Source organism: Chinchilla lanigera, unplaced genomic scaffold, assembly GCF_000276665.1.
Source record: "Chinchilla lanigera isolate Chin_1 unplaced genomic scaffold, ChiLan1.0 scaffold00033, whole genome shotgun sequence".
Lineage (NCBI taxonomy): Eukaryota > Metazoa > Chordata > Mammalia > Rodentia > Chinchillidae > Chinchilla > Chinchilla lanigera.
Genome location: NW_004955434.1, coordinates 20,928,649 through 20,949,403, shown reverse-complemented (window position 1 = coordinate 20,949,403; position 20,755 = coordinate 20,928,649). Strand labels below are relative to the sequence as shown.

The 20,755-nt window shown below is 40.3% G+C and overlaps 1 protein-coding gene across 1 annotated transcript in view; it reads right to left on the bottom strand.

The window, feature by feature from the left end:
* Positions 1-19,835, bottom strand: part of Adamtsl1 (ADAMTS-like 1) — a 462,751-nt gene extending 442,916 nt beyond the window's left edge. Inside the window, exon 1 of the mRNA XM_005388722.1 lies at positions 19,447-19,835. Within this exon, the coding sequence (XP_005388779.1) occupies positions 19,447-19,506 (60 nt within the window). The 5' untranslated portion in view covers positions 19,507-19,835. The remainder of the gene's footprint in view (positions 1-19,446) is intronic.
* Between the last annotated feature and the right edge of the window lie 920 nt (positions 19,836-20,755).

The window sequence follows — 20,755 nt, the reverse complement described above, 5'->3', positions numbered from 1 at the left end:
CTCTGCCATCCGCCATGCCTGTGTTGTTACTATCGTCTCAGGAGCCCCAGGATTTGAAAACAACTTTGTGCCTGCTATCTAATACCAAAACCACGGAGGTTATATGGTGGTGAGATATAGATGCTGCAGGCTGTGGAGGGGATGTACTCCATGCAGATAACGTGACTGCCAAGTCAAGCGATTCTCTGTCCTTAGAGGAAAAGATTTTTCTTTCCATCACTGGCTGTGCAGATGGAATATATAATCCCAGAGAAAAGATGCAGCTCCGCAGGTAAAGCCTTAACCCTTACATGGTGCGCCAGGGGGAGCAAATGCACGGGGTACCTAGGGCCTGGAGATCAAGTAAGAGGGAGACTCAGGGAAACTATAATCAAGAAGTGGCTGGCAGAAGGGAGCGAGGACAAGAGACAACTGAAAGAAGATGGGGAGTGGTGTGTGGGAAGTAAAAAAAGACAGTCAGGAAAAGGAGGAATGGAATAAAGGGGTGAGAGATGGTTTTCTATGTCGGTGAGCCAGGAGCACCAGAAACACCTAGTTTGTTCAGCTCCTGTGACGGGAACCTCTGCAACTCTCGATGGCCGCACCTAGAAGTCGAATGGAAATCCCACTGATGAGCTTTACTGGAAATGTTCCGTTCTTTCCTCCACTGGGCATAATGCCAGGGTCCTGACGGGAAGGGTGATGAGAGAGGAGAAAAGCTGATGAAGATACTCAGACCGTTTGTTGAAAGATGCTAGGTGGGTTGAGAGAACTGTGGCTGAAATGAAAGCCCGGGCGAATCCATCATTTGGCCATTGAGAAAGAGATCAAGATTAAGGAGGTTCCTCCTCAGAGGCGAACAGGAGCCTGGTGGGTAAAACCCTGACGTGATTTTTAAAACTGGGTTTCTGGGGGTTTACAGCAGCTAGGAATACTTTAAACATGAATTCTTTGAGCCCTGAGAGAATGAAACTTTTTAGATTCCAATACCTGCAATAATTGCACTTCACTGGTTAATAACACAAAAGGAAAAAGCTCATCAAGTGTTAAAGAGTTAGTCATACCATTTACAAAAGTAAGTTGAAGGATGAAATAAAAAAGATAAAATATTTCTGTAAAATGATAACTTCAAAAAACCATAGCTGCGTGTGGTGACACACCTCTAATCCCAGTACTTGGGAGGCTGAGGCAGGAAGATCAGGAGTTTGAGGCAGTTTGGGCTATATAACAAATTCTAGACTATCCCAGACTACATAATAAGACCCTATCTAAAAAAAAAAAAGGCAAAAACTCATTTCAGACAGTTGAAATAAAAATTCTACTGTGTGATAGAGCAGAAACAATTCACAAGAGAAGTCCCTATGAGAAAAGACACAATTTTGCCCCTATAAAAATCACAGCATTACTTTATGATAAGCCATAAAATGATGGAACGGAAGCCCATTAATCAGAAATGTTTTAGTAGCGTGATGGATGTTCTTGAATTTTAGATAAAGAGAGAAATATTTCAAAAGGAATTCAAGGACAAGATCGAGCTGGGCAACTAGGACACAGAAGTTTCCTAGGCAACTGGGAAACGGAAACTTGCAGCGGAGGAGGCAGTGCAGAAGGGGAGGTGAACTGCGCCTGCCACAGATCTCTACGTTCAATTCTTCAGTGTCATTACAGTGCCAAGGTTATGAATTCACTCATTTGTTCACCACTCAGGCATTGAAGATGCGTTTAGTGACAGTTTTCCATGTGAAAGGCTCTGTGCTGGATATCCTGAGACACAGAGCAATTCGGTGGAGGCTGTTGTCCTGAGGAGCTAGCGCAAGTTTAATGGGGGAAGAATGAGGAAAAAGACTATTACAAGAAAAGGTGATGAGTGGGCAGATGTTAGGGTGCGTTTAACAGAGTCAGCTTTGGAATCTATTATATCCCCTAGATCTAACTCACATCTCTGCCACATCTTGGGCACATTAATCAGTGTAGCAAAGTCTTGGCTTCTTCACCCATAAAATGGGCAAACTAGTGAAGTCCAACTCTTAGAAGTATGAAGCGCAGAACTAGCATCTGGTAGCTGAATGTCTAATTAATATCGACAATAGAAGAATTTAAAGCTCTTTACACCAAAAAGAGGGAAAGTGAAATGGATAAAAGAGTGGCTGGGCAGAGGGTGGATGCCTCAATTCTTTATGGAATGATGAGACCACAACAATGACAGTACCCATGGGAAAAGGAGAAGCAGAGAGGTCTAAGAGATATTCAGACTAGGAAATGAGAAATTTTATCAGCTAATTAAATGAGAAAGGAGAAGTACAAAGCAAGTTCTGTGTGTTGGGAAGCCGGCATGGAAGAAGGGTGGCACTCACTATGCAAATGAAAGAGCAAAAGCAGATCTGGGAGAAGTACGGACCTAGACTAATGGGCATTCTGGACAGTTTCAGGGAGACCTGAGCAGAGTCGGGATTTTGAGATGTCCCACAGGACAAGCAGAAATGTGAAAAAAGTGAGCTATCTAACCAGATAGCTCAAAACAGCAGTGCTTTCCAACATAACCAGTTCTGCAAGATGAGAAATCCTACAGGATCCACGCACATTTACTATTTCCCCATGCTAGAAAATGCAGTTGTGAACCCTGTGTACCCATGCCCCATGAGGTGACAATGTCCTGCAGTTTTCATGAAGGGGGCCCTCCCCTCAGCCCTGGAGAAGGGTAGCTGGGGCCCAGGGAGCAGATTCCTCTCCACGAACACATTCTTTCACAGTGATGCATTTATAACCATTTCAAGGTAATATATCAACCTGACATTTACTAATATTCTGATGAAAACAATTCATGATGATGCGAAAACTGCGAGGAACACCGTTGTCCAGAGGTGGTGTTCCTTTAAATGTGCTCCCTCCGTCATTAACCAAGGCTGGCGGATTTCACCACTCTAGTTGCCCTTGTTCCTTCAGGTGTTCCTCTGCTTCCCAGATGTTAGAACCTGGCGATGCCATCTGCCAGTCCTGTGCACACCATGGGATCCTGCTCCCAGCGCTCTCTGGTCCTTATCACAGAGGACCGTCTCAAGCACTGGGACCTAAACAATGAGAAGTAAGCTCTGGAAGGAAAAGAAGCAGGACAGAGTAAACTAAAAGGCTACATGGTACAAGAACTTAGACGGCAGAACTGGCCTGATGGACATTAATAGAGATTTGCAGGGACCAGAGCCCTGCAATAGAGAAGCGTGGAGCGGAAAACAAAAGCCTGTCAGTTGGAGAGCAGAGGAAGGGGAAACTCAGCTGTGAAAAGCTAACGAAGTTTAAGCTTCAGATTCCTCAACTCTATGCCTACATCACCCCAGGCTCTGGGGTGGCCCTAGAAATGCATGGATAGAGTATAAATTTTGTTTTAAAAAGCGTTTATCTATTGAAGAAACGACCCTTTGTTTGCAGTGCTGGGGATCAAACGCAGGACCCAGCACATGCTAGGGAAATGGTTTGCCTTTAAGCCACACTCCCCGCCCTAGAAAAGTTTAAGTCACTGTCAGCTGTGTCTGCATCTCCCTCTGCTTCAGTTTTCTCTCGCTTCTATTTTGTCTCTGGTCAGTATTCACTGCAGTGATCAAGAGCACTTTTAGAGCTCCAGGTAAGGGAAGGTTGCAATTGGGGGTAGATCTAGTTTGGACTTGGTGAGGTGTTTTGATGCTGTTTGTAACTATTTCAGGGTACTGTGCAGTTATTCCGAGCTGTTCTTGGTTTCTAAAAGTACTCCAAATAGCCCCTGTATTGATTCGCACAATGTCATGATTGTGTGAGGCCAGAGACTGTCTTAGGATTTGCACTGGTGTAAGGGTCACCGAACACTAATAGTACACACAGTGACACAATGAGTAGACTCGTGCTGGTGTAAGGGGCGCTGAACATTAACAGTTTGCACAAAGTAGAAAGAACGACGTATAGAACCAGAAGCTAGTCCAGAAAAGTCTTCCGCTTACTAGACATAAAAAATTAAGCTGAGGATTTTACTTTTACTGACATCAAGTCAAAATGGAAATTCTTTCTACTAGAAACATATTCTACATACAATTCCAAATACACCATACATTCCTAACGGTGAGTACAAAGTGGACTTTCTTTGAATTTGTGTGTTTCAAGGTACAAACCTAGAGTGGTCCTACAAAAAGCAAGTATTCTACAAGAGCATGTTATAAAAGAGCTTGACAAAGACTTTCTAAATTTGCCAATATTCCTAAAACTTGCACAACTTTAACCACGTTGAGTTAAAAGAAAATGAAATAATTGGTATTTAAAAATACCAATAAAATTTTTTGATTAACAATACTGGGGAAGAGAGTACATTTCTAAGGTTGCTTTAAAAATAATATTACCAAGTTGTTGAAATATGACAGGGTGATCAAAGAATGTATGAGGTATATATTTAGGAGTATGTCTTAAAGAGGTAGGCCAATAATAAAAGCATTATTTTCCTGCCATCACATAAAAGCTCTGGAAAGAAGAACATGCTAAGACTAAAATTTAAGCATAAGAACATAGTAAAGGACACTACTTTGACCACTAACAGCTAAAAATCACATTATATTTCAAAGTAGAGCATTCTTCCCAACTGCCACCACTTACAATGCTACAGTGCATCTAATTGCTGTCGGGGTTGTTGAATTGGGGTTTTTACACATAAACAGAAAACATTTCCTCAGTTACCTCCTGGGCTAGGGAGTTTGCTGTCAGAACTACATGACCTGGAACACAAACCAGTAAGTCTCTCGGGAACCATGGCCACCGAGGAAGGCTTGGTTTCTCCATCCTGGATCAGCTAAGCTCTCATGGCTCTGGATTCTTCAAATTATCTTTTTTTGTTTTTTTGTAAATTTTAATAAAATATATTTTTTGAAAGCTTTGGCATAGACTACTCTAAAATGAGAACTTAAATATTATACCAATTGATAAAAATAAAACTTGAGAAAATGATAATCTCTATTTTTTAAACTTATGAACTGTCTCACAGCAAAGAAAAGTCTGTTCTGCTTTCCTCAGCTCTTGCTCTGTTAGTTTGTGCCTGCCCCGACAGACCCGCGTATGCCAGACTCATCTCTGCTCGGTTGGGCCGCCCCGGCAGCCACAAAAGCACTAGACCCACCTCTGGAACTCCGAGAAGGAACATCAGTCTAGCGCATAAGCGATGCTGTATGAATGCTTGTTGAGCTAAATTTTCCTACCCTGATCCTTCCCCAACCTACTACCTTCAGATCTAGCCCTGGGGACAGCTATCATTTTACACTGTCCCATTACTTCATCACTTGAAATTTTACTTGCTAGTACTAACACAATGCCACACATAATGGACTCTCTTTACTATTTGTTGAATGGACAAGTGAACTTTTCACTGATGAAGGGGACTTGGTTTCTTTATTCTTACTATATACCAGATTGTATTTCTCTCCTACCTGAAATATTTCCGTAGTTGTCCATTAAAACAACTTATTAGAACCCACTGGATCTGACTTATGCCAGGCGCTAATCATTAGTAAAGGAGTTAAAATGAACAATGAGGGTCTATGTCAGAATGTCAAACTGTGCAAAGTGAGAATAAGTTTTATGTAAAAGTCATGATTTCAAGGTAAAAATGACTGGAAAGTTAGACAGGTCTCATTAGAACAGGGTCTCTCAGAGCATTTAATAGTCAAATGTGTTATAATTTTTATAAGAGAGGGACCAGAATGTACATAAGTGTCCACATTTGTTTAATATTAATAACTCAACCTATTATTTAGAGAGAAAAATCCTGATGTAGGTCAAAGTAGAGGAAGAATCGCCATATAGGTAGTATATGATGAACACAATTTTTGGTAATGTATGTATGATGAACAATTGATTCTTAGATGAAGAAAAATGTTTTGTTACTCTATGCTGATATGGTCTCATACTCCCATTTTATCATACTGATAACACTAATATTTTCAGACACCACGGAGGACATATGGGCTAGTAGCAGGGTGACTTAACTGCACAGATGCTGCATGAGGTATTGGGGTATTCACTGAGCGTCTACCATTCAATGTGAATAGGAAGTTGATTCCACTTAATTCGAGAAATTTGGTAAGACGATAGTCTACTGTGGGTCTCATGGAAAGAGAGAGCTGAAAACCATACCAGAAGGCCAGCTGTTAAATCGAATATATTTTCAGTGTCATTTTATGTCTGCAATTGCATCTTGATGTACACGGCCCTGAGCCGGACAATGCTGCATTGCTCCAGGGGTGTTTAAAATGTACACACCTCATTATGGGCATTTGCCGCTCCAGTGTTCCACCCTATAGAGGTGGGGAGAAAGCATCAAGTTGAATCCAGAGAGGTTTCTCCAGTGATGAATGACCTTAAGACATCTGGAAATCTAGTTTGGAGAAGGACAGTGAGGTATAGACACATATACCCAAACCTTTTAGAAGTGAAGAAAATGTAGGCAAACACTAACCTATGAACAATTTAAATTAGTGTTTTAATTAATTCTGAAATATATGTTTGTCTCTACATATTTCCACATCTAAATTTAAGATACAACTAGCAGTGATTTTCGTAAATGTGGAGCGAAACCTCTATCTGTACTGGGTTTTAGCTCAAGTTATTAGGGGAGAATTTCTTTTCCTTCCTGTACCCGTGCCAAGATTGAGAAGTGCAAGTTTCCATGGTTTTTACATGGTGGATTTGTTTGTTCATTTCATACGCTCATATAGTAAGGGCACTGACCTGTTATGTGCATGTCTATCACATGACCCGTACTGTGAGTCTTCCTGTTTGGAGCACATATAAAATGAGGGTTCATTCCTCATCAAGCCTCATGTTCTCAGTGACATCGAGAGCTCAGGAACTATGGTATTTGGAAAGCTCAGAGACTTTGCCCCTTTCTCCTCCTGGAAAGAGATGTGCTAAAGACAGGATTTCCTTCTGGGATCATAATATCACGTTGGAGAGGAAACAAGGTGCTTTTAACTCTGATTGGGCTTACAACTTCCTGGACTTTTGGGAAATCATCTCAAGAACACCTCCCGTGCACAAGGGTAACAGAGTGGGCAAGGGGAGGAAATAAAAGTTGGGTAAGGAATCTAAATAAATCTGAACTCTGATAATGTCTAATTCATGCTCAGAAAAATAACAGATCCCAGGATCACCATAAATGGCTCGGAGAAGAAAAATTATCCTCAGGGATTCTGCTATAAGTAAAAGAACCTGATCAATATTAAGATAGAAATAGGTATATATATATATATATATATAAATTCAAAACATGAGCCTTTTCTTCAGGAATATGCTGAGTTCTGATGTTTATAATTTAAAAGTGACAAAGTAAACTGAACAGGAGCGTTTAAAGATATGGTTGCTTAAACCTTGACAAGTAAGATCATCATGGAAAAGGAAGGGTTTTTTTTTGTACAAGATGTACAATTATTTAGCAGAAGAACACTTGTACTCCATTTGCACCAAACAGTGTTAACAATAAACTAAAATCTGCAGACAAGAGACATTGTTTAAAAAATTAATAGCAAACTTGCCGTGAAATAAATCAGAATGTACTTTTGTATTGCGTTAGTCCAGGAGAAGCACCCTGGTATTTCAGTAGTCAGTCAACCGCCCTTGAGGTCTGGGGTTTGATTTCTAGCACCACCCCCCACTGCCACCACTACAGCTACAAAAGTGAAAAGAAAAAAGAAACCCAAGTGGAACACTTCAATCAGCCTCCTGACCGCAGCCAAGGGTACCAGTGTCTTAGCACCCCCTGCTACCGCAAGGGCAGAAACGCCTGAGAAGCAGGCAGACTCCGCAAGTTTGCTTAGGTCCTCCGCAGAGGCAAGATGCAGCCTCAAGAATCCCTGGCCTCAACGGCCCAACCCAAATGCTGGCTAGCGTCAAAGTTCTCTAGAGGAAGGCCAGACTGAGGGAGGAAGGTACTTCTGGGGCAGAGCAGAAGACAGCAAATGGGAATCTTGCGTTTCCTCTGTGACGTACACATCACCCATGCAGAGAAACGGCACACTTCTAAATTTTAGTTTAGCGGCTAGCACAGCACTCATCCAATGGGCATCTGCGTCACAACCCTGAAGAAACTAAAATGTGTCCGCATATACCGGGCTGATTTGAGGCTAGCACTACGCGTCCGTCCTTGTTCAGCTTGCACACACCAGCTCAGAGCTCTTTGCCCACTCGTAGCTGAGAAGCACCGGTCTGGATAAATCTCGTGCAGGGTGCACACTGGCGTAGGGCTGTTTCAGCAGCTCTAGAACTGATTTACATTGACCTCCTACTATTCATTCATTCAATCTTTGGCAAATAAATGCATTGTCAAAAAATGGGTCAGTTTCCATTTTGTCACTTAAAAGTGTACTTTCTAAAGCTGTCCAGTGATCCTGTTCCTCAGTGGACAGGTTTTCTGAAGAGAGCACAGGACGTTAATTCTGTGCTGAATGCTCTTTACCGCAGGTCAAGATCTTGCCTGGCAACAACCAGTACTCCTGCTTTTCATTTCTTTATCTCTAATGGAAAAAGCAAGTTTTAAAGCCACTTTGGGTTGAACACATGCCTCATTCTTTACAAACCCAAATAAAATCAACCTGGCTTCCTGTGAGCAATGTTTTGAAATGCAGTTTACAAATCTTAGCACTAGCTTTCCATGACATAATGCAGGAAAGCTGAAATAATATTCACACACCTGGAAATGGCTTCAGGACAAAGCAGAAGTGAAAGGGGAGTAAGGGGAAACTCTGACAGATCTGTCCTGAAAAATGTACTATTTACCAAGCTGGGACATCAAACCTCAGAGTAAGTGAGAAACAGAATTTCTCAAAGCCGTAGTTCCCAAGAGTCTTGGTGAGTCACCCTGTCTGACAAATGCTGATTCTCCAGTGCTTCAGGATGCAGCTCTCCAGCATTTCAGTTGCAGACATTTTTCCCGCAGCCCTATTTATAACTAAACATAAGGGGAAGTTGTCTTCTGGCAAAAAAAATGATTAAGTGTTCCATTTAATAATGTAATGCAAAGAATGCTTGCTTTTGCTTCAGCTCTGCTGCTCTCATGCTGTTTAGAATGGTTACGATTTTCTGGGTTGTGCACTTTTACAGTGAAAATAACCTGGAGATACAGAATGAATCACTAAATTACTGCTGAATTTCTAATGTACTTTCTTCTATCTATACTCAGTGCCATTATTTTAGCCTACTGTCTTTGCATTGGGAATACCAAAATGGTGTAACAGAAGAGTTCAAAATTATTCTTATTTATTCTCTCTCTCTCTCTCTCTCTCTCTCTCTCTCTCTCTCTCACACACACACACACACACACACACACACACACACCCTTAGACACAGAATGGAACTCTTCACTATATATCTATCCTTTTTTAATTTGGTCTCACATTTCCAATGCAAGAGACATTATATTTATTCAAGAAACAACATCTGAAAAATAAAAAAGGATCTGCCGGGGTATGGAATCCTAGATGGATTTTGCTATTGGGAGTTGGAGATATCAGCTCCTTCACAAAACAAATAGGTATCTAAAGGTCTTATGCTACTGTTCCTACCAATCAAATTCAGGATTTAAAAATTTAGCCCCCAGTTGCTTTGTATTTTTCAGTGGTCCAAATAATTATTCTATGTCTTGTCCGTTTACTTCTAAAATTTGTTGTCCTGGTTGTACTTGAAATCTGAAGTAATCGTCTCTCTATGAAGGCTCTGCTTCCCCTGTGTACTCATCTTGTACCAGGCTGAAATTTTCACCTTATCAGGACAGCTACAGTTGAAGGCTTTATTATTTACCAGGACCGCCATCTGCAGCTCCTTCAGCTGGAACAAACAAGGAAAAAACCAGGAACTTGATTCAGACTAGTTTACATGTGAAAATGTTCAGCGGTAGATGGGTTTCAAAGTTGACTGCAGAGATTAATAATATCGCTGAGGACACAAGTTCTTTTTTCTCTGTCTACACTGCTGGTTTCATCCCAAGCCTCATTCCTTTCCATGTTGCAGGGTGGCAGCCAGGTATATGGCGGCACTTAACAGGAGAAGGAAGCTACCTTTCTATGCAAGTAAGAAACCGCCCTTTCCAGAAACCACTAGCAAGCACCTCTGCACATCTCTTCCACGCAAACTGGCTTGGCCCTTCCTACTTGGAACCAGACACTGGCCAAGGGGGAGGGCTTACAGGGCCGAAGGAGAGAGCAGCAGTCACCTCAGTGCTCACCAGTCTTCCCTGGCATCTTCACTGAATTTGCCTGGTGTGAGGTGAAGTAGCCAGAAGTAGCACGAAGATGATGATGAGCTTAGGGAACCGGTTATTCCAGAGGGCTCAGCACTGAGGAGTCTCCCGACACGGGACTGCCTGTTCTACAGCTGAGTCCTGAGCAAAGTGGGATAGCTGGGATTACTGTGGTGCCCTTTCACCCCTCCTTGGCCCGAGTTACCAGGAGGTCTCCTGAACTGGCGAGCAAGCAACACTTTCACGGGAGATTGTCTTCCTGTGTGAATTTACAGGAACCCTTTAAAGTTAAAAACCGTGAAGTTGAAATATTTTGTGTAATTCTACCATCTTTCCTTTTTGTCATTATGCTGTAATTTTAACATGTAGCCTCTAATGGCAGTCCTAAATACAGTGCCAATACCAGAACTTTCAGAAACGGCAAATAACTGGAAGTGTAAATAAAGACCCAAATGTACACTGGATATTGGGAAGTGGGAAGAAAATGTTCACATGAGAGGGCAAGCAAGGGAAGGAAGGAAGGAACAAGGAAAAAGGAGAATGGAAGGAAAAAGATGGAAACAAAGCTTTTTAAATAAGGAGGGGAAGAGGGGTTGAAGGGAGGGAGAGGGATGGGAAAAAAGAAGAAGCAAGATATGCTATGTACAATAAAATTCCCTATGGGGAATGCGATCATTATGCATATCTAAAACGTACCATAAAAAGAGGCAAAAAACAACAAAACAACAAACAAAAATAACAGATAAAGGTGAGAGTTGTGAACACGGGAAATGCCCGGATACCAAGGAGGATGGAGGAAAGTGAAGTGAATGTTTTTGCATGACAGCGTTGGGATAAGTAACACAATGCTTGTGTGAGAGCCGCGCAAGGGGCGCACTGTTTGCCTGGCTACATTCTGGACCACAGAAGGTTTATCACCCAGGACAGAGTTCTCTCCCTACTGCCACAGAGCTGGGCTGGTGAGTGCTGCTTTGTTAACTTTGTTACTGAGAGCAACTGCCAATAACATTATATAGTTTAAATGTTCTAACACACATCACACCATCGTGGTCCTTATAGCAACGCTGCAATCACTAACGAAGAAACAGACCTAGACAATTTAAGTGACTTCCAAAGTAAGCTAAGACATAATCAATCTGAAACTTGAAATCATTTGAGTCTTTGGTCACTGTCTTTTCTGCTGAAGCGTATTCCCTTTCTAATTATAATGTCTTTTAAAAACTGAGGAAAATTGATTTTTTAAAGAAAAAATACACTCCCAAACATTGATTTTTGAAAGAGGTATAAAATATTAAGCATGATAATAATTCCTGTGCCAATAAATATAATGGCCAAAGAAGCCGATATTTCAGTTCTTTTTATCTGATTTTTGGTATAGTTTTGTTGTAGGAAATTTCTAAACACTCTCTATCCAAGGATTATCTTTTTCCTGGAAAAGAGTAAAATCTTTTTAATACTTACATTTGGGTAGGAATGAAAACATTTCTAAGAAAACACTTTTACTTTTGCTGAAGGAAAATGGAGTTGGAGTTTTAAGCTTTTTCTCTGAAGAGGTTGTGTCCTTCTCTAAGGAGGACCATCAGGCCAAAATTCCTAGTAAAACTGGAGTGACTGAAGTTTCCTGAGCACAGTCCCAACATGCATACGCTGAAGTGCTTTGTTTTTGTCTTCTGAGTCCCCTCAGTTAGGTTTCATTATTATATCAGTAATATTTTGAAAGATACAGAGAATATTTTTTAGAAAGAAACATTAGAGTCAATGTTGTTCACCTAAATATAAATAAAATATTACCAATGAATCATGAAAAATAATGAACAAGTATGTCAGAAAATAACATTCAGGATATTTATCTGAAGAAGAGACTACCAACAGTGTAACACCTTGCCCTGTACTTGTAACTTTCAATAATTCTGTTTAGAGAATTCTATAGTCAATAAACACAGTTTTGCAAAGTTGAGTAAACTATCTTAAAAATCTGACAATTGCTGTAGCATTTTTTTTTTTCTTTTTTTGTCTTTTTGAGGCAGGGTCTCGCTATGCAGTTCAGGCTGGCCTCGAGCTCACTCTGTAGCCCAGGCTGGTCTCGAACTTGCAACGATCCTCCTGCCTCACCCTCCCAAGTGCTGGGATTACAGGTGTGTGCCACCATGCCCCGCTGCTCTAGTATTTCTGATAAAAAGTTATATTGAGAGGTTTTGAAACCTAAGAAGGTAAATATCAGAGTTTTGGAAGGGAAAATGTATGAAAAGAATTGAAGATGAGGTATTGAGTCAGACAAAATACACAAGACCCTTGCCCCAGGCACAAGGCATGGTTTTGCTATTATTAAACATCAATGGTGTGAATCTACTAGAGATCCAACTCGCTCATGACTGCCAGGAAGAAGGGCTCATGCAGATGGTTCATCGTACAGCCAAAGCAATCATTTTCATTAGATGACCCCAACATCTAGCTTATAGTTACATCCCATAAACAAATTAGCACCTCCGGTATCTCAGCCCACAGTTACTGAACTCTATTTTGGAGCTCCCTTGAACAGAATTATACCAGCAAAGGTTCAAGTTTCTGGGTGCTCCACTGTGACTGGCTCGAGTTCTTTATATGAAGTACAGTACAGTACGTATCTACGTGCTACAGTTGGCCCAGAGCAGTGAGATCCAAAAAATCTCAGTTCTTAACACAGGTACCTTGGCTTTCCTACTTAGGGAAGTGGGAAAAACTTGTCCTGAAGCGTCCTTGTGGGTAGTTTGTCAACGAGCTGGAGGGGACGGAGACCAGCCCAGTGCAGCTGGCTGTCCCAGCGCATGGTCCTGCGTTCCCCACTCCAAAGGCTCACAGTCGGGAAAGGAACTTCCCCTTCACTGCGGTGCAGCACACGAGCAACAGAGGGAAGAGAAGTTTGGGTTGCCTGAAGGACAGCACAACAAATTCAGATCGATTTGGAACTCAGTACCATGGTCTGCCTCTGCTGCCCTTGTGGCTGAGATGATCCAGCCCTATGTCTCAGCGCTTCATGGTTACAGAGAGGAAGAATTACTTCTGTGTCTCTGGATCAAACATGGTAAGCTCTCCCTGAGCAAAAATGAAAAAATTTAATGTTATGGACATTACAAATCATATAACTCTGTTTTCTTAACCTACCCTCTTCCACTTGCAGTTGCTGCTAGGAAGTTTAGAGACCAATTTGTTTCCCACTTCTAATGAATACCTTATGGCAGATATTTTGCAAATGCTGGTTGAACTATTCTAATTTTCAATTTTGTGATTTACTTATTTGTGATTTGTTTTACCTTATGGCATGTATTCTTTTATGTTCTTTTTTTAAAAGGTCATTTCTGGAACAATAAAAGCTACTAGTGAATACATACGCTCAGAGCTGTCACTGTGAAGAGGAAATTGTGCCTCTCTGTGGGGTGTCTTCCACTATGTATCTTTAAATATATACTCTTAAAATCACTTTTATGAGATTGTAATTTCAATTATTTTCTCTTTGACATTTACTTTTTAGTCTAACAGTAATAATATGAGGGTTATCCATCTTTACATGTAAAGTACTCACTAAAAATTAACTACTGTGTTTATACATTAATATATTGATGAGAAAAATGGGGGACTTGATTTTTTTTCTGTCTGTGGTCTTACTATGTTTTACTTCTACACATTGCATATGAATTCTCCATCCTTAAGCTCTGTGATGAAGGCTGAACCACTTAAAAATATATGGAGTTTAATTCCTAAGCAGAACCGCAGAGCAACTGGTTAAGTGAAACAACGTCAGTAATACGAATGTAGGCCAGCCATTCTGATAGGCTGGAAGGGAGAGTGGGCGGGCAGCTCCTTATATCAGTACACTTGGCACAATTTTGGAAGAATACTTGATGCTCATTATCAATTTTTAAATTGGTGAGGACTGAAATTGGATTATGTACATTAACTGGCTTACATAGTCTATAAGATACATCGAAAGAAGCTCTTGGAGTGTTCCATTAATATAGTCAGTATATAACCCCAACAAGCTTTTGCATTTTGTAATTAAACAGAATTTAAACTGTTTTGATTTTTTTACAAAAGAAGTAGAAATAGGGATGATTAAAATATAAAGAGAGCAAAAGCCTATGTATCATTTGAGAAAGGGCAGAGATATTGACTAATTTTAAATTTATTAAAGCCAAATAAAATTATTAAGATTTTTTCAGTTTTTTTTTTCATTTAACAGAATAGGTTCGATGTAGTCCAGGCTGGCTGTGAACTCATTATATAGGCCAGGCTGGCCTCAAACTCACAGTGATCTTCCTGGATCAGCCTCCCAAGTGCTAGGATTATAGCCCAGCTAAAGTTGTTAAAATGTAATATTATTTGACAAGAAACTATACTGACATATTTAACTTCCAAGTCAGTAAAGAGGGAGAAAAAGAGAATAGTGAAAATACATAAAGATAAAAAAAGACTAGAAAGGAAGAAAAAAAAGTAATGAAGAAGTCTATTATATATAAAGCAAAGGTTAAGTGTGTAAATAGCTGCAAATTAGCTAAAATTAACAATCAGACTAAATTTATTTACTAACTAGACTAAATGTATTTATTAACTAGAGGTTGTCAGATTAGATACAAATAACAAAATCCAGGTATATATTTATTAAACAAGGTTTATAACTCAAGGACATAGAAAGGTTGAAAGACAGGGATAAAAACTAAATAGCCAGCAAAAACCCTCCAAAATAAAAAAGCCCAGCTATGTTAAATACAAACAATTAGGCACAAGGAAGAAAACTGGGTGTGAGAAAGGCACAAATTCTTTACCAAGAACAGAGCATTTCCGAATGTTTATGTACCTAAGACTACATCCTCAAAATACATGTGCATATCAAAATTATAAGAAGGGAGAATTTTAAAGGAAAAACAAATAAAAATTAGAACAGAGAAAATGTGAACAATCAATTCATATCCCAGCTCTCAGCTTTTAGATTCAGAACAGACTTTGCACACATACATTAAAGAGTTACCCAAAAAACCCCTGAAATACACTGCAAAGAAATTTTGAAGAATCATTACTAGCACATAGCTGATGTTCTCTGGCTGTACTGTAACAAAATCCAAAATTAAAGATAGAAGTGTTAAGAATCACATATGAGAATTTAAAAACTTCATTTGCAGTGAATGTAACAGCAAAATACTGGAACCAACCCAAATGTTGTTTATCATATAAGGACAGTAAATCATTAATGTATATTCACATCTTAGAATATTATTCTATAATGGAAATAAAACAGACCAGATACAGATGTAAATATGGGCTATCAGTAAGCTTTTCCACTGTTGGAGACAATATCTGACACGTACCGCTTAAAGGAGAGATTTAATCTAGCTCACGGTTTGGGGGGACTCAGTCCATAGTTCACTGGCTCCAAAGCAGGAACAGCATGGCAGAAAGGCCTGGCAGAGCAAAACTGCTCAATTCACGGGAACTGGGAAGCACAGGAGGGGAATCCTGGAGTAAGAGGGCGGGGCCAGATAGAGTACTCAAGGCCACAGCTCCATGACCTGCCTAGACACAGTTGGAGGCATGCTCCACTAATCTGCTAGGTATTTAGTAATTCAGTGAAGCTCACATATCAGAATTAATGGATTAATGGATTGCGTAATGCTAACCAATGTGTAAATCACAAAAATATAGTTTAACAGAAAATTCAAGCTGTGTAATGTTATGTACTGATAAGATAAAAAAAATTAAAGGTAACAATGCTGCAGATGATCTATAAATGCCTACAAATTTTGTAATATTTTCAAAATGTATATGAGGGGCTGGGGATTTAGCTCAGTGGCAAAAGTGCCTGCCTGGCAAGCACAAGGTCATGAGTTCGGTTCCTGGTACCGGAAAAAACAAACAAACAAACAAACAAACAAAACAAAATGTATATGAGAGTGATAGATACCACCTCCAGGGACATGGTGCGTCTGGGGAGGAAGGGAGGGGTGTGATACAGTAAGGCTGCGCGGAAGGCTTCAGTGGTATTCTTACTGCGAACCTTTTATGAATGTAATGGAATATTAAGAATGGAGGAAATTAGTGGTCACAGGTATATGATCATTCTATATATATGTATTCTCTCCATATTTTTTGAGACAAGGTCTCACTATATAGCTCAGGCTGGCCCCAAACTCAGAGTGATCCTCCTGCCTCTTGCACCACCGTGCTTGGCTCTCTTTATATTATTAAGCTTAAAATATACCACCATAAAATATTTTATGTTGTTGCTTGACCTTACAATTTTTCTTTCAATATATTGAATTCTAAATAGTAAATATTCAATGTTCTATATAAATATGCAAAAGTGGGATCCTATTATATATACTGATTTTAGGAAATTATTTCTTTACCTATCAGTATGTTCTGATTATCCCTTCCATGTTAATATATTCTTCTACCCCAGCACTTATAAGATCTTTGATACATGCTGAAAAATTGCTCTCTTGGGTACTTTCTTGATTTTTCCTCACCAAAGCATAGAAAATTTGGGTAACTTGCAGTGGAAGGAATTTGGAGCATAAAAGAAAGGAAGATCACTACAGAAGAACATTTTAAAGAACATCAGTTCATCATACTGAAGAGAAAGTGAGCAAGATAACTGACAGAAAAATCCAAAATGAGAAAAAGAAATCTGGTGAAGCCGATCTAAGGAACCCTAAATATTAAAAGGAAAATGCTAAAAGTAAAACATGCCTGCAGGCAGAATACACTGTAGCTCAAAGTAAAACCGTCAACCTTACAAGTGAAGAAACTGGATCAGATCATTAATACATATAGAAGGCATAAAAGCAATTTCAGTTAGAGCTAGGCAAAATGAAGGAAAGTGCCCGATGAACATCATAGCATACTGGCATAAAAGAAGGGAAGGCCCCTTATTAAGTAAATAATTTCTCAAGACCCTTGGAAGGAAAGAAATATTTAACAATTTTTCATAAAGAAATCTGATAGCTCATGTGTTGGGAGGAACACTGTTTTCTTGGAGCACAGAACCAATTCTCAACCTAGCCTCCCAGTATCTTTAACGAGCTATATTCCCTTATTATCCCACCACTGACTATCATAATTTACAGGTCAGAGGACTGGAGAGCTGAACCACAGTAAAACAAAGGCTTCCCACTCAGCAATTTGTCCTTTTCCTGCCTTTACCTTGAAATGGTAGAACTAGATCATTTTCTTGAACCAAGAGCATATTCTAAATAAAAATTTTCAGGTATGTTTATCAAACAGCTGTGTTAGAAAATGATGAAAAGAACACTGCTATAACAAACAAGAGTCAGAGCTAAAATAATGTCTTCCTGATTTTAAAAAAAGAATAGTTAATAACAACTATTATGTATTAATGGTTTTTGGGTCCATGTTTCCTGATACATTCTTTGACTTCACTGGCATGATATGCTGCCGTAAAATTATCATTATCATTTTAGATTGGAATAAGGAGGATGCAGGTGGGGAAAAACTATGTGAGAAATAAGAACAAATAACTAACATTCTCATATCATTTAAAGCAAATTCTGCCACTGGCTGCCTATAATTCCTTTCCCACACCATGTGTTGTTAGTTTGGGACTATAAATGTGACAAGCATAAAGTGAAATGTCAGCCAAATACGACTTGAGTGGGGAAAACCACAGTTCATCATGTCTCAAGGTTTTAAAATTAATTTCATGCTTTTTAAAAAGAGGAATAAAAATTTGAAGGTGGAAAATTATTCCTTTCATAGTTGAAATGAAAACAATATTCATTGTACTGTGAAAATGAAATGCTTTTGGGACTCGTGTATAGAAAAGTTATTGAAAAAGAAAAGGCCAAATTTTCATATTATTCTACATTATTTCATATGGGTCTACATAATTACATCTTCTTCAAGTTAAAGATAAATAAATCTGCAGCATGTTTTGTTAAAAATTCACTATAATATATTACTCAAGGTAATGTCAAGGAACAGGTAAAAGACAAAATCTTTTAAGCTGGTGAAAAAGTGAATTCCTCATTAATTTCCTCACAGACACTTCACTCAGTTAAGTGTAGAATGAACAGCACCATTCGTGCCTTCAAATGATGTCTGGGAACTGACAGCACTAGGTCTTGTAGGCTAATACGGGGATCTGGATAGATGATAAAACCAGAGGACCAGGGAAGTGCTCCAGAAATGTGCAAAAGGTCAACTCTGAGGAAATGGGTGGGTCATATTTTCTATGTTGGATAAAAGAGAAAAATGACCTTGATTCTCCATACAGCATCATTTAGATGTCCTTGCCCATTCAAATTTGCCTATAGTCTGTCCCCATTGGACTGTGTGCTCTGGGAAGGCAGGAAGCGCCCTGTTCATTCTCTGTCTTCATGGACTTTGGTTCTACAGGCATTCAGTGAATGTTTCTTTGAGAGGTAAAGCCCGAAGGGTACATTTAGAAGATTTGTACAGAGAGATTCTCTGGACAATGTTTATAAGGCACATAGGAAGGAAAAGCGAGGTGGAAAGACAAGGGTGGAGTCATGTGATTCAGGAGATGTGCAAGTAGCATCACAGAACGCAGTCAACGCCACATCCAGGTGGGAACGTTTTAAGAGTAATGAGGAGGTTAGGAGTGACAGACAGAGCAGAGATGTGTAGGAAAGGGAGCTGCTGGCTTTGACCAGGAGAACAGCACGGACACAGCGTAGTTCTGTGAGGGCAAGCACGCGCATCAGGTCACAGAGACAAGGGAAGTAAACCTTTTACAAATTCAGAATTTCAAGGCTTTGAAAATGTAGTAAAAGAAGAAAAGTGTTCATTCTAGGGCACTGATGGAGAGGCTTTTAGAGCTCTCCATGATACGAACAGCCCTCTGCTGCATGAGTGCTGTAGGGTCGCCACCACTGTTTTAGAGTAGCTGTGTCTTCTACTTGTGAACCTTCCCGTAGCTAAAAGCAGTATCTACAGCCAGCCACCTTAAGCGTCAGGGAAAGACAGTGGATCTAAGAAGTTACAGGAAAATAGCAATATTTTTAATATTTAAAAATGTTCTACTACATTTGTAACCTAAGTTTTTAAACTTAATATTCTTCTACCCCCAGACACACACAAAACTCTGTAACACTATAATTTAGGATTAGCAGGTTAGAAAAGTTAATGTCAGTACATTTAAGTAATCTCCCCAAAGACAGTACGTATATACCTCCTCTGAAGAAATGGCTCCGGGCAGAAGTCAAGAGCGGTTAGATGCTCACCCTCAGCTGTGCTCTACTGCTTAATGTTCTGTCTCGGTGCATTCCTATTGCGCTGTCCATGTGCTCCTCTAGTACATCTGCCACCCTTCAACTTGGCCTCTGTCAGCCTTTTGGAGTCCTTCCCAGCAAGAGGACAAGGCTTGCAGAGGTGTGTTACAATGAGCGCTGTTTTTCACTACTCAGAGCTTAATCTTCTTACATGAGGTGTTCCATTGTAACAGAAAATGCCTCCTCCCAGCCAGTATGCTTCAGGTTCTTAGTTGCCCAGGTAACAGTTCCTGTTCCAGTTCCAGATGCTCCTGTCTCTTAGGAACGGCTGGTCACTATGATGCACATTGCATAAGCCAATCCCCATTGACCAGCCATTCTGCCTCTGTCTTCCTGTTTGCTTCTCCCGTCTGAGCCCTAGACCACCAGAGATCAGGGCCTGATGTTCTGGGAGTGCTCCCAATTAGTGCCTCTCGACGTGAAATAAATCTGCCTCCAAATCCCGGGTGTCGTTTCAGTGTTTCTGTCCACCGTGTACCATAAGGCCGACAGGTAATTTCAAGGAAACCATAAGAAGTACACTGTGGTGCTGTTCCTAAAGGAGTCTCGCGCACATTCAGAGCACACCCTGAAGCCCGGGTCCCCTTCCTGCCGTTAACATAGCCCTAAACAGACTCTAGATCTTATGGCTCCTTTGTGTCTTTGGAGATACTGACATTTCTGTCCTCGGTCTACTGTAAGATTCCATGTGCCTGCAAAAGTTCTCCAAAACAAACATTCCTTCCACTATTACCAATTGAAAGCAGCGCTTGCTATTAAAAAAGTAAAAAGTCATCCTGCCGCAGTTGAAAGAGAAAGTGGCTAAATTTAGACTTGCATTTTGGAATCACCTCTCCTGCTGGCATTCTGGCAAAATTAAAATTTCCGAACAATTTTGAGTGAGAGAGGCCCTCGTGGTAAGACCGCAGGGTGTGGCTGTGTGCTGGTAGTTGCCGGTCCTGTGAGCGTTTCCGGAGTCCACAACGGGGAGACTCAATCTTCGTCATCTGAGAGACCGTGTATCTTTGAACTTAGCCACTCTGCTGTATTTGCCAGCCTAGAAAGCACAACCCCAGCCCTGGCAAGTGTTTAGTCTTAGAGGTGTCATTATCTAAGGCATTTTATCAGTAAGAACACGCTGCCTTCACCTGTCAGGGTTCCCCAGCAGCAGGCTGGGAATCTACGTGAGCATCGCAAGGGTATAGTTTATTGTCCTGTACGCCAAGAGTCCTTGGAAGAGCAGGAGCCCTCGGGAAGCAGCCAAGATGTAGTATAGAAAAAA